Below are 14,046 nucleotides of genomic sequence, written 5' to 3'. Positions count from 1 at the left end.
AAAAGCTTTGACTGAGGCTAGAAGACTTCCAAATGGTGCTGAGCAATCATGAGCCTCAGGTTCTGGCAGCAACAATTCTCTGGAGCCCTGGCACAACCCTTGGAGTCAAAAGAGTCCCCCATGCTCCAGCAGAGCGCCCCCTAGTGTGACTGGGGTGGATACTTCCCAAAACCCACTCCTCTGGGGAGCCAGGCATCAGAAAGAAACTGAAACATCAAGAAAAAACAACAACAAAAGAAAACAGACTGACTACTTCAAGTGAAGAGAAAGAGGAAGATGCCTGCTATTTTAACACGTAGCAGTACTGTTTGTTCAACAAACATTCAGGTACAAGACACTGTACTTAGCAATAGGATACCAAGTGGTTGTTCAACAAGTACCTGTATTAGTTGGTAACTCGACATCAAACAGTCTTTCCTGTATACTCCATTTACAACATGCATACACCCACTCCCAAACACACACATACCACTCTTTCACCATGAAGCCATCCAGTTTGATAACAGTTATGTATTAATATAAGCCCTCAGGTTAATAAAAAAAAATCTAAAGGTCCCAGTGGTTACCTCCTTGCCATTGTCAGTTTGGATGCAGTTCTTGTCTGGGTTCAATTCAGCCACTTTAGCTTTGATCCATTCTACACCAGATGGAATCACACTTGCTGTGGGTCGGCCGGATGAGGACAACTGTTTGGCACCAGCGCCTACCAGAGTCCAGATGGGCTGGTAGAAATGTCTCTGAGAAGCAACGTATTTAGAAATAGAAATGTTTCAATTTGAGGTTGATCAAAAGGGTGGCAGCAAACAGTAGATGAGCTAGATTCTCTCAGTCACTCCCTGCTGACCCCAGAGCAAAGCTCAGAAAAATCTCCAGAGAGTTGATTCCCCCAGTTGATAGCTCCTGTTATGCTACGCTCTGGAGGACAGTCATTCTACAAAGAATTCTTCCAGGATCACCAAAAGAGCTACAAACTACCTTCAGTGATTACTTTACTGTTTCCTGTTGAAAGTTGATTTGGGGTCTAATAGGTATGTGTTATGTATATATGCATTATGTACACACATTTATGCATACATTTATGTTCACATATACAAAGAAAAATCAGACTCAGCGACCTCCATGTGTTTCCTTGGAAGTACAGAAGGTCGACGGTAAGTCAGGGATCCTGAAAACTCCAGCTTCCAGCCGCGTTCCCCAAGTCCGTGGGGGACTGCAGATCCTCCTATCAGCCCCTCTCCTCCTTTCTCAGAGTTTTTAACCCCAAAACAAATAGGCACGAGCGTCTCTCCCACAAGGCAACACAAGCTCAAACTCCCACCATGTTCTGGAATCCTCTTGCTTCAGATGACCTACTGATCTTCGTTAGCTGTGAAAGTTCTAGACTCAGGGGCAACAGGCAGACTGGTTTAATGGATTCTGAGAATTCCTTTTCACTCGTGGAGTGGACTAGGCAATCACGAGCTTCTGATATGGCCAAAAGGCCCCAAGTTGACTGGCCAGAGCTGCCAAGACCACACAGAGGTGAAGGGATACCAGGAATAGCTTTGCAATCTCCCTCTACCAGTAATGGATGGGATCCAAGAGGAGGGGGGCAGAGGTTTTCAGTTATGAGATCTTATCTATTTCAGGTTTCAGACAGAGCAGGAAATGTGCCAGAAGCCCACCTGTTTTGCACTTCCTCCCCAAGGACAGGAGTCAATCTGGGGTCTCCTGAAGTGTGTGCAGTCCTCAGAAGACTCAGTCTCATTACATTACAAAGAAAAGTCCAACTGGGATGTGACCATGGACTAGCTACAGTATTGCATGTTCCAGAGAGAAAGACCACCTCAGACCGCTATCATTAAAATAGTGCCCCTAGGGCCAACGTCGCTGCACAGTGGGTTTAGTTGCTGCCTGCAATGCTGGCATCCCATATCAAAGCATGGGTTCTAGTCCCAGCTGCTCCACTTTTGATCCAGCTCCCTGCTAATACACCTGGGAAAGCAGAGGCAGACTGCCCAAGTGCTTGAGACCCTGCCATGCACATGGGAGAACCAGATAGAGTTCTGGGCCCCTGGCTTCAGAGTGGATCAGCCCCAGCCCTTGCAGCCATTAGGGGAGTAAAACAACAATAGAAAATCTGTGTGTGTGTGTGTGTGTGTGTGTGTGTATAATCCTGCCTTTAAAACAAACAAATATATAAAATTGTGTTAAATTTTAAATAACTAAATGAATAAAGTAGTGAGCTGAAGAGAAGTCACTTTCAAAAGGAAAGTGATGGGCAATGCACCCGGCCTTCTCTGATCTCAGCCATGCGTAGTCTCAACCCCGCGGAGGAGGCATCTGGTAAAGGAGTGTGTCTTTCCCAATCTACCCTCCTCCCAAAACAGGCACCAGATCCATTTTGCTTTGTCTCCCAAAGATATAATTCCCAGCTGGTGCATACTTCATTCTTCAAGAAATATTAGGCAAGTTGTCCAAAATCTTGAATGTTTTTTCTGAAGCTTTTGTAAATCCTAAACTGTTTTTCATGTAATAGTTTTACAGACACATTATGAGCACAAATGTAAAGAACTGGCTCTTCTCTCCTAGTGTCAGCTACATTTTCTCCCTTACAATCTACTTTAAAAAAAAAAGATTTATTTTATTTATTTGAATGACAGGGTTACAGAGAGAAGGAGAGGCAGAGAGAGAGGTCATCCATTCACTGGTTCACTCCCCAGATGGCTGCAATGACCAGAGCTGAGCCAATCCGAAGCCAGAAGCCAGGAGCTTCTTCCGGGTCTCCCACATGGGTACAGGGGCCCAAGGACTTGGGCCGTCTTGTACTGCTTTCCCAGGCCATAGCAGAGAGCTGGATCAGAAGTGGAACAGCCAGGACTCGAACCGGCGCCCATATGGGATACAGGCGCTTCAGGCCAGGGTTTTAACCCGCTGCGCCACAGCGCCGGCCCCACAATCTACTTTTTTTGTTTGTTTGTTTGTTTTGACAGGCAGAATGGACAGTGAGAGAGACAGAGAGAAAGGTCTTCCTTTTTTCCGTTGGTTCACCCCCTAATGGCCACTACGGCCAGCGCACCGCGCTGATCCAAAGCCAGGAGCCAGGTGCTTCTCCTGGTCTCCCATGCGGGTGCAGGGCCCAAGCACTTGGGCCATCCTCCACTGCCTTCCCGGGCCACAGCAGAGAGCTGGACTGGAAGAGGAGCAACCAGGACAGAATCTGGCGCCCCGACCAGGACTAGAACCCCATATGCCAGCACCACAGGCGGAGGATTAGCCTATTGAGCTATGGTGGTGCCGGCCCCCACAATCTACTTTTATAACTCCCTTGTACACTTAGATTTCTTAAATCTGCTGGCTGCTTCCCAGAGGCTTCCCTGACCCTCAGACTCATTGTGCCTTCTCCAAACTGGAACAGAGGTGAGAAACTGCAATGGCCACTGGTTTTCCTCTGGATAAGAGGTTGCAGGTGGAAGGTGTGCTTGCAGGTGAACGTGTCTGCCGAAAAGATACGGTGAAATTCTAACCCCGGTAACTGTGGCTATGAAATAGGATCTTTGCAGGTGTAAATGGGTTAAGACCAGGTCACACTTCAATAGGTGTGCCTCAAATCAAATGACCAGTGTCCTTTTCAGAGCCACATAAAGACACAGACACACAGGAACACTAAGAGAAGATGGAGACAGGGAATGGAGTGAAGTAATGGCAAGCCAAGGATTGCTGGTGGCCCCCAGAAGCCGGGAGAGCGGTGTGGGACAAATTCCCCTGCCCATCTCCCCGCCCTGGCTTCAGAGGGACCATGGCCCTGCCAATAGCTTGGCATGGGATTTGTAGCACCCAGAACTGTGAGAGAATATATGCCTGTTGCTTTAACTCATCCAGTTTATAGTCATGTGATATGACAACCCTAAGGGAAAAAAAAAAAAAAAAAAAAAACCTGAAACTAAAAAAGGGAGTACCAAAACCCAAGGGATCTGTTCTCACTCTTCCCCTTAACCCACTTCCTGGGTGCTCGTTATGCCCGGAAGGGGCACTAACCCAGAGACACAAAGTCCAGTGCCTGAGTCACAGCTGCCCCACCCCGACACACAGGCACGCACTCAAAGGGGACACTTACCTCGCTGGGCTCCACAATGGCCACATTCTCTGCACCCACTTTCCTCTTCATGCGGGCAGCCATGGTGATCCCTCCGCTGCCCCCACCCAGCACCAGCACCTCATAGTGGCTCCTGGCTGCACAGCTGGCCCCTGTGTGCAGCTGGAGGGAGCCGACCTGCTGAGGGCCGAGCCTGAGGAGGCAGGCAAAGAGCCGTGCATGGGGACCAGACATCACCGTGACCAGCGGGGTCATCTTCAGGCTGGATCAGGCTAGAAGGGAACGTGCAAGGCTATGAATGCCAAAGAAGAGACCACTAGGGGAGAAAAGCATTGTCTTCCAGTGAGTTAGGGGTCGCTGGCATCTGGGCAGCTCTAGCTGGCACCACCCCCTTCTCCCAAGACCATTGTTGGCTATTGCAGGCGTCTCAATGTCCCCTAAGAGCACTTGATTGATAATTAGCAATTGGCTAAGCTTCTGTTCCTCTCCTTCCTCCTCCTTTCAGGACATCTCAGACTTTGAACCAGGGATCCTCACCTTGTGAGTTCTTCCTAACAAGCTGTCTGTGCCCACCCTCACCCATCTCTGAATCTAGGGCATCCAGCCGTCAGCCACACTCCTCTCAGGTGCAGCCCTTCACTCTTTCTTTGGCTTGCAGTCTGTTAAAACTGCATATCCACAATCAGAGGATGCCATCAAGGCACCTGGGACCTGGCTGAACTAGAAACAGTGCAGCCAGAAACCCACAGTCTGCCACCCAGAGTTCTGACCATGATCATCGGGGCCTCAGCCCTACTCAGAGGCCTCCTGGCTCTGCCTACCAGCCCTCTTGCAATTTCAACCAGGTGGTTTGTAAAAAGCCACAAAAGGAGCCCTGCCTGGTGTCATAAAGTTATATTTTACAGAAAGAATCTGCACATGCTGCTTACTAGTCATTTATGATGCCCACTTCAGTCAACAATTTCTCCTTAATGCTCCCTCTGAGAGAGGCCCCTTAGCTTTAGGAAAAAGTTTTTCTACCTCAAGCAGTTAGAACTCCAGCACAACCTCAACAACATTTACTTGCATAACTTGAAGGACTCAAACTCACGATCTCCACCTCAAAGTTTACCCTCGTGTTTGCTCCTTTGGGCTCAGCACTGCTCCCCAAGAACCGGGTATTAAAATGCCAACATCCAGCTGGAGACAACACATCTAGAGGCTAAGGTCACTAACCTCTTCTTTAATCTTCATTTGACTGTTTGGCTTTTTTTAAAGATTTATTTATTTACTTAAAAGGTAGAATTACAGGGAGAGAAGGTTAGACAGAAAGAGAGAGAGAGAGACAATCTCCCATATGTTAATTTACTCCCCAAATGGGCACAGTGGCCAGGGATGGGCCAGGCTGAAGCCAGGAGCCAGAAACTCTATTGGGTCTCCCAGGTTGGTACAGGTGCCTGAGCACTTGGCCCACCTTCTGCTGTATCCCAGGCACATTAGCAGGGAGCTGGATCAGAAGTGGAACAGCCAGGACACAAACTGGTGCCCACATGGGATGCCGGCACTGCAGGTGGCGTCTTAATACACTGTGCCATATGTCAGCCCCTGTCACTAGCTTCTTTAAAAATATATGTGTTTATTTATTTATTTGAAAGTCAGAGTTACAGAGAGGGAAGGTGAGAGAGAGAGAAAGAGCGAGAGAGAGAGAGATAATTTTCCATCTGCTGGTTCATTCCCCAGATGGCCACAACAGCCAAGACTGGGCCAGGCTGAAGTCAGGAATTAGGAGCTTCTCTGATTCTCTCACCCGGGTGGCCGGCGCCCAAGTGTTGGGCCATCATCCACTGCCTTTCCCAGGCCATTAGCAGGGAGCTGGACCAGAAGTGGAGCACCCGGGATGCGAACTGATGCCCATGGGGGATTCCAGCATTGAAGACAGCAGCTTAACCCGCTGAGCCATATCACCAGCCTTCTTAATGGAGATGACTTAATCAAGTCATTTCCCCTCTGAGTGGAGAAAAGGTAGGACCCACAAGGGGATTAGAGAAAGCTGAGACGGGAAAGAGGGCTATGAAAGGAAGAATGAAGGGCCCTGGAGGAGGGAAAAATGATTGCAAGTGGAAAGGAATAGGCAGGGTCCTTGTTTTCATTAAGCTTAACTATTCCAGAGTTTTGGCATCTCAGTATTTCAGATTTGAGAAGCAACTCAGAGCCGGAAAGAATAAATTTGGAAGCCAGAGAAAGTGGATCAGGCTCATTCATGTCACAAACATCTAATATGCATAGTCCTTTGACCCTGCATTTCCATTTTGGGGGATCTATCCAAGGAAGTAACTTCTAATATTGAAGAAGAAAACCTTTTACAAGATACTTCTCGCACACTGATTCATTTTAGGGTCAACCTTCGGTTAACTCATCTGTGGATTAGGCCTGATTACTTCCTGGAGCTAGAATAAACAACTACAGGCTCCACATTGGCCAGGGAAGGCCCCAGTCCCAGACTGTTGTAGCTAAGGTTAATCTATGATTACTTCAGTTTAATATGGGGGGGGGGGGGGGTGCAGTTAAAACCCTGGATGTCAAAATGCTGGGGAAAGGTTAGGCAAATAGATCGCATAAGGGTGACTGACTCATGAGTCTTTTAAAATTATGCTTACAAGTGAGATATAAATTGCTGTGACCAGAATTCAAACTGGAAATACAGGATTTTTAAAACTATGTAAGAGAAATTCATTTAGAAAAAATATACATAGGGGCTGGCACTGTGACGCAGTGAGTAAAACCACTACATGCACTGCCTGCAACCCATATGGGCATCAGTTCAAGTCCCAGCTGCTCCACTTCCGATCCAGCTCTCTGTTGTGGCCAAGGAAAGCAGCAGAAGACTGCCCAAGTGGGAGACCTGGAAGCAGCTCTGGGCTCCTGGCTTCAGATTGGCCCAGCTCAGGCCGTTGCGGTCATCTAGGGAGTGAACCAACAAATGGAAGACCTCACTCTCTCTACCTCTGTCTCTCTGTAACTCTGCCTTTCAAATAAATAAATAAATCTTTTAAAAAAAAAAAGAAAAGAAACAAACAAACATAATCAAAATCTTAACACTACATAAGTGTTTATCTCTGGGTTTTAGAATAAAGAGTGGTTTTGATTTCTGCTTTTCTGTATTTCATACACATTTCTTCCACATATGAGGGTACTTTAAAAAGTTCATGAAAAGTTGAATTATAAATATGAGTTTATTTTGGTGCAAAAAATTTCACAACACCTGGAAAATGTGTATTACTAAAAAGTATACATGAATTTTAATTTTTCATGCGAAAATTAATTTGTGCTTTCAATTCCAATTTTCCATAAACTTTTTAACATCCCCTTGTACAGATACTAATCTTAGTAAACTCTTCATCTCAATGAAAATAGCTAATATGTACTAAGTTCTTTACATAAGCATTTAACTTGCGAGTTGGCTGCCATTATCTTCATTTTAGAGATGACAAAACTGAGGCAGAGTGCAGCCAAGTGACTCTTGTAAGGTCACAGAGCTCAGAAAGGGTGGCTGGGATTTGAACCCAGGCACTTTGGGGTCAGAGCCTTCACTTTTCTTGTTTTTTAAGATTTATTTATTTATCTGAAGGAGAAAGAGAGATCGTCCCTCTGGTTCACTCCCCAAATGACCTCAACTGCCAGGGCTGGGTCAAGCTGAATCCAGCACCCAGGAACTCCATCTGTGTCTCCCATGTGGCTGGAAGGAACCCAAGTTCTTGGGTCAGCATACTCTGCTTTTCTAGGCCTATTAGCAGAGAACAGAAACAGAACAACCAGGACTCAAGCCAGCACTCCAATATGGGATGCTGGCATTGCAGGGGGCAGTTTAGCTCACTGCACCACAATCCCAGTCCCAGACCCTCTACTTTCAATCCCTGGGATCTTTAGAAAAACTATGTATCAGGGCCGGTGCCATGGTGCAGTAGATTAATCCTCTGCCTGCAGTGCTGGCATCCCACATGGGCGCCAGTTCTAGTCGCGGCTGCTCCTCTTCCAATTCAGCTCTCTGCTGTGGCCTGGGAAAGCAGTGGAAGATGGCCCAAGTCCTTGAGGCCCTGCACCCACGTGGGAGACCAGGAAGAAGCTCCTGGCTCCTGGTTTCGGATCACCGCAGTTCCAGCCGTTGTGGCCATTTGGGGAGTGAATGAACGGAAGGAAGACCTTTCTCTCTTTCTCTCCCTCTCACTGTCTGTAACTCTACCTCTCAAATAAATAAATAAAATCTTAAAAAAAATAGAAAAACTATGTATCAATTACAAAATGACACTTGTATGATAATGCTAAATGGGAGGGGGAAAGATATTTTTCCATTAACTTCCCAGAAAAGAGAAGCCATCTTCATGATACTAACACCTAAATATCAGCAATGGTTTTGATGTAAACATTGTTTTTTTCCCCATTTTGGGATGTGTACTTTTCTCAAGCTTTCTTTAATGAATGCTACAACTTATATTTTTAAAATTACTCTTTTTGCTAGACTGAAGAGTGGAGGAATCACCAAGCAGGCTGCTGCTGTTGAAGGAAAGGAAGAAGGTATTGTACAGTGAATAAACACTCGTCACATCCCGCCTTTCTTTCAGAACACAGCAAAACTCATTTCCCAGAAAGGGAGCCATTTTCTCATGGTCTGGACAATAAAACATCTTTGTCCCATGGGATGAGTTTAAGAGGAAAAAGGACAATCCAGGAGGAGGCCTGGCTAAGCTGCTGGCTTCAGTCACTCCATCTGCAATCCTTTGACCTCTCAGCTCCCTTCCTGTCTGACAACCCATGATTCTTCTCTTGAAAGCGAACACAATTGTTTTCCTCAGCCAGCCAAGAAGGCTCTGTGGTTTATTTCAGCAGTTCAACAAACACAAAAGAATGTGTTAGATGAAACGTTCCAAGTTTCAAAACACCCAAACATCTCAGGGAACTCATTCTAGCAACGTTACACCATCTAAACTTCCAAATGAGAAAACCCAGAACCATCATCCAAGGTGGAGAAGGTGGGGCATGACACAATGTAGAGGGCTATAAACAACCTAGGACAATAACGCATAATTGTATTTAGCACCTCACTTGAAACCATAATGCCATAAAAATATAGCTGGTCCTCACTGCTAGTTCCTAGGATAGACAGCTTAAAAGCCTTGGGACCTCCTGAGCACAGAGGGTATCTTTTGCTATTCATAATGAGTCCTTGAGTTTGTTCTATTGAGGTGATGCAGGTGGGATCTCAGACAGCTTCAGGGTGGGCCCGGTCACCAGAAAGACCAAACATGTGATTGTGCATAGAGGGTTGGAAATTTCAGCCCCATCCCTCACCTCCAACCTGAGAGGGGGGCTGAAGAGTGAGCTATATAAAAACCTGTGAAGGCACAGAAGCTCTGCACCACTCTTCTCCCATATCTTGCCCTGCGCACCTCCTCCTTTTGGCCATTCCTGAATTGTATCCTTTACAATAAACCAGTAAACGTGAGTCAAGTGGTTTCCTGGGTTCTATGAGGAGCTCTAGCTAATTATCAAGCCTGAGGGGAGGATCTTGTGAACCCCCAAATTTGTAGTTGGTCAGACACAAGTGTGGGTCACCTGGGGTCTAATTTGTGGCTAATGTCTGAAGTAGGCCAGTTTCAAGAAACTAAGCCTTTAACCAATGGGATCTGTGCTCACTCCAGAAGTTAATGTCACAATTGGACTGAATTGCTAGGCACCCAATTGTTATCAAAGAACAGGTTGGTACTGGGGGAGAAACCCGTAACTTTGATACTAATACTAAAGAATAAGAGTTTGGCCTATTAATTAAGATACTCGTGTCCTAAACTGGAGTATCTGAGTTCAATTCCTGGCTCCAGCTCCTGACTTGAGCTTCTAGGAGGCAACAGTGATAGCTCAACTAAATGGTATCCTGCCACTCACATGGGAGACCTGGGTGAGTTCCTGGCTCCTGGCTCCTGGCTTCTGGTTCTTGGCTTCAGCACCTGCCCAGCCCTAGCTGTTATGGACATCTGGAGAGTGAACCTAGTGGATGGGAGTTCTGGAAGGAAGAGGGGAGGAAGGGAGAGATGGAGGGAGAGAGGAAGGAAGAGAGAGGAAAAAAAGAGAAAAGAAAGAAGAAAGAAAGAGAGAAAATACATGGTGTCAGAAAGCATCATTATGAACCACCAGGAGGGGCCGGCGCTGTCGTGCAGTGGGTTAATGCCCTGGCCTGAAGCGCCGGCGTCCCATATGGGTGCTGGTTCCAGTCCTGGCTGCTCCTCTTCCAACCCAGCTCTCTGCTATGACCTGGGAAAGCAGTAGAGGATGGCCCAGGTCCTTGGGCCCCTGCACCTGCATGTGAGATCCAGAAGAGGCTCCTGGCTCCTGGCTTCGGATTGGCACGGTTCCGGCCGTTGAGGCCATCTGGGGAGTGAACCAATGGATGGAGGACCTCTCTCTGTCTCTACCTCTCTCTGTAACTCTTTCAAATAAAATAAATCTTTAAAAAAAAAAAAAAAAAGAAATCACCAGGAACTTCTGACATTGATGTGAACCAAATCTACAGCAACAACCTGAAAAAGACTACTGAAGGAAGAATCATGCACACAATCTTAAACAGAAGGAAAAAAAGAAGAAATAAGAGAATGGAAGACTGACAGCAGAAAAGAAATAGATATCTTCTGTCAGCAAAGTAACTAAAGATGGTAAATCTGGCTTAGTTTCCTGAGAAGATAATCTGAAGCATACACACATTAGTTTAACAGTTAAGTACCAATGATATGGAAGAATGCAGCCACTTCACCTTTACATTCTTACAAAGTGAAACACACACCTTAAAAAAAAAAACAATGAACAAGACAAATTTGACTTTCACTTAACAAGTGGCACATACAATATATGTTATAATTAAATAATGCCATGCATTTAAGTTAGATAAAAATCCATCAAATGATCTTAAATCAATTGTCTCCTTAAAGGCTCAAAATCAATGCCTTGTTATATCCAGAATCTAACTGGAGAAGTAAAATGACAGCTGATTGAAAGGTGAGATAGCTGCCAGGCCATCTGGTACTTACATCACCGGCTGCTGGCTGCAGGCCCAGATCTGGACAGGTCCTGGGGACGCCACACCCATCCATATCCTGCTTTTCCCGAACAAGCAGCACAGGCTGCCTGTGTCAAACGCTTCCTAATCTTAGGTCACATGACATGTCACTCACTGGGCTGCGAGCAGCTAGGTCACCTGACTGACTTCAAACAGAGCTGGCCTGTAAGCAAGGATTAGCCAGTGCATTCTTCGAGACAGATGCACCAAGCTGGCAACCCTGTTGTAGTGAACCTTCAGCTACTTTTGCTTTTGGAGAAACAATGGATCTGTGTACAGTTCACAATTGTTATATCTCAAGCCTATGCCAGGCTGGGTCCTCTTTGCATTGACTTTCTTTCTTTCTTTTTTTTAAAGATTTATTTTATTTATTTGAAAGACAGTTACAGAAAGAGGTAGAGACAGAGAGAGGTCTTCCATCTGCTGGTTCACTCCCCAGATGGCCGCAACAGCCAGAGCTGTGCCTATCTGAAGCCAGGATCCAGGAGCTTCCTCTAGGTCTCCCACGTGGGTGCAGGGGCCCAAGGACTTGGGCCATCTTCTACTGCTATCCTAGGCCATAGCAGAAAGCTGGATCATAAGAGAAGCAGCTGGGACTAGAAATGGTCCCCATATGGGATGCCAGCATTGCAGGCCAGGGCTTTAACCCGCTGTACCACTTTCTTTTTTTTTTTTTTAATAGAAAGCTTTTATTTAATAAATATAATCTTCAAAAGTACAACTTTTGGATTATAGCAGTTCTTCCCCCCATAACCACCCTCCCACCCACAAACCATGCCATCTCCTACTCCCTCTCCCATCCCATTCTTCATTAAGATTCATTTTTAATTATCTTTATATACAGATGATCAACTCTATACTAAGTAAAGATTTTAACAGTTTGCACCCACACAGACACACAAAATGTAAAGTACTGTTTGAAGACTAGTTTTACCGTTAATTCTCATAGATCCTACATGGGGAGCAAGTGCACAGTGACTCCTATTGTTGATTTAACAATGGACACTCTTATTTATGATGTCAGTAATCACCTGAGGCTCTTGTCATGAGCTGCCAAGGGTATGGAAGCCTTTTGAGTTCACCAACTCTGACATTATTTAGACAAGGCCATAGTCAAAGTGGAAGTTCTCTCCTCCCTTCAGAGAAAGGTACCTCCTTCTTTGATGGCCCCTGCTTTCCACTGGGATCTCACAGAGATCGTTCATTGAGGTCATTTTTTGCCACAGTGTCTTGGCTTTCCATTCCTGAAATGCTCTCATGGGCTTTTTAGCCAGATCCGAATGCCTTAAGGGCTGAGTCTGAGGCCAGTGCCCTGTAATGACTTTCAATAACCATAAGGCCAACCTTTAACAGATCAGCTGTGCTGAACACTTTCAAAACCAGAGGAAAACACACCACAAATAGCCCCCTGCTATTATATATTATATTATAGCCTCCTCCCATCAGAACTCTCAGCCAGGGGCTTCCCAGAACCAAGCTGACACTGAGCTGTCATGTTCCGGTGCTCTGCATCCCTTGGGTTCTCATCTCTGAGGCATGATCAAGCTTTGTCTAAACAGCCAGGGTCGCATTCATGCTTAGTGCCCCAGCGGAGAGTCTCAGACAAGACTCCTCCTCCACTAGGTCCTCCCATGTAGGTTTTCTAGGCCTATTTAATTTTTATTTGCTCCATCCATTTATTTGAGAAGCAGAAAGAGAGACAGGCAGACAAGACAAAGCTTCCATCTGCTAGTTTACTCCCCATATGCCTAAAGCAGCCAGGATTAAGCCAGACTGAAGCCAGGAGCCAGGAACTCAATCCAGGTCCCCCACATGGGAGCCAGCACCACTTTCCCAGGGTCTATATTAGATGGAAGCTGGAGTCTGGAGCCACAGCCAGGTATCAAAGCCAGGCAACTCCAGTATGGAACACTGGCATCTTAATTGACATTTTTAAAAAAAGATTTTTATTTATTTATTTGACAGCTAGAGTTACAGACAGTGAGAGAGACAGAGAGAGAGAGAAAGGTCTTCCATTCGTTGGTTCACTCCCCAGATGGCCGCAACTGCCAGAGCTGCGCCGATCTGAAGCCAGGAGCCAGGAGCTTCTTCCTGGTCTCCCATACAGGTGCAGGGGCCCAAGGACTTGGGCCATCCTCCACTGCCTTCCTGGGCCACAGCAGAGAGCTAGGCTGGAAGAGGAGCAACCGGGACTAGAACCCGGCACCCATATCAGATGCCGGTGCCACAGGCGGAGGATTAACCTAGTGCGCCACGGTGCTAGCCCTAGCCTATTTAGTTAAATCAGCTCAAAGTTATTATCATCAGTTCCTTAAACCTATCAACCACATTATTTCCATAAAACAGGATTTGATAGGAAAAAAAAAGAGGAAAAACTATCATCATTATAATGATATATAATTATAATCATATATCACTTTATTTCTCCATCTATTATAATAGCTAACATTTACTGTGTTACTAGTTATATTTATGCATATCACAGATTCCTCAAAACAAGTCTTGTGACTAGCATTCCCATTTCACAGATGAGAAAATCAAGTCTTAGAGTAGAAGCAGAAAACTGCCTACAGTCACATCCCCAACTGAGTGACAGAATTACTTCACAATATCTGACTCTTTCATAATTCAGGAAAAACACCCACTAGCTGAATTTTATTTTCATTCAAATTTAAAGTAGCTTGATTGTATCCCATGGAGTAGGACAGGAGGGAATACACGGTATTAAAGTTCAGCTTACTAACAATACTGAAAAGAAAATCTAAGTTTTCTTGACAAAGTACAATTAATAGTACTGATTAAATTTTTGAGAGTCCCTATCTTTTAGAAATACACCTCTCAACCAAATTATTTCCACTAAACGGGATTTTGTAGGAAGACTGATTCTTAC

The 14,046-nt window shown here is 45.6% G+C and overlaps 1 protein-coding gene across 5 annotated transcripts in view; it reads right to left on the bottom strand.

Moving 5' to 3' along the window:
• SQOR (sulfide quinone oxidoreductase) overlaps positions 1 to 14,046 on the bottom strand; it is a 68,177-nt gene that overhangs the window by 25,216 nt on the left and 28,915 nt on the right. For 4 of the 5 annotated variants that reach the window (XM_002717886.5, XM_070054132.1, XM_070054135.1 and 1 more), the window contains 2 exons: positions 4,097 to 4,347; positions 567 to 737 (listed from right to left, as the gene is read on the bottom strand). In XM_002717886.5, coding sequence (XP_002717932.1) covers positions 567 to 737; positions 4,097 to 4,330 — 405 coding nt within the window. In that variant the 5' untranslated portion in view covers positions 4,331 to 4,347. Of the gene's footprint in view, positions 1 to 566; positions 738 to 4,096; positions 4,348 to 11,127; positions 11,208 to 14,046 lie in introns of those variants that run through there. The other variant, XM_070054134.1, reaches the window with a different exon arrangement.

The sequence above is a fragment of the Oryctolagus cuniculus genome, chromosome 12 (genome assembly GCF_964237555.1).
Source record: "Oryctolagus cuniculus chromosome 12, mOryCun1.1, whole genome shotgun sequence".
NCBI classification, from domain to species: Eukaryota; Metazoa; Chordata; class Mammalia; order Lagomorpha; family Leporidae; genus Oryctolagus; species Oryctolagus cuniculus.
This window is presented reverse-complemented; position numbering and strand designations above follow the sequence as displayed.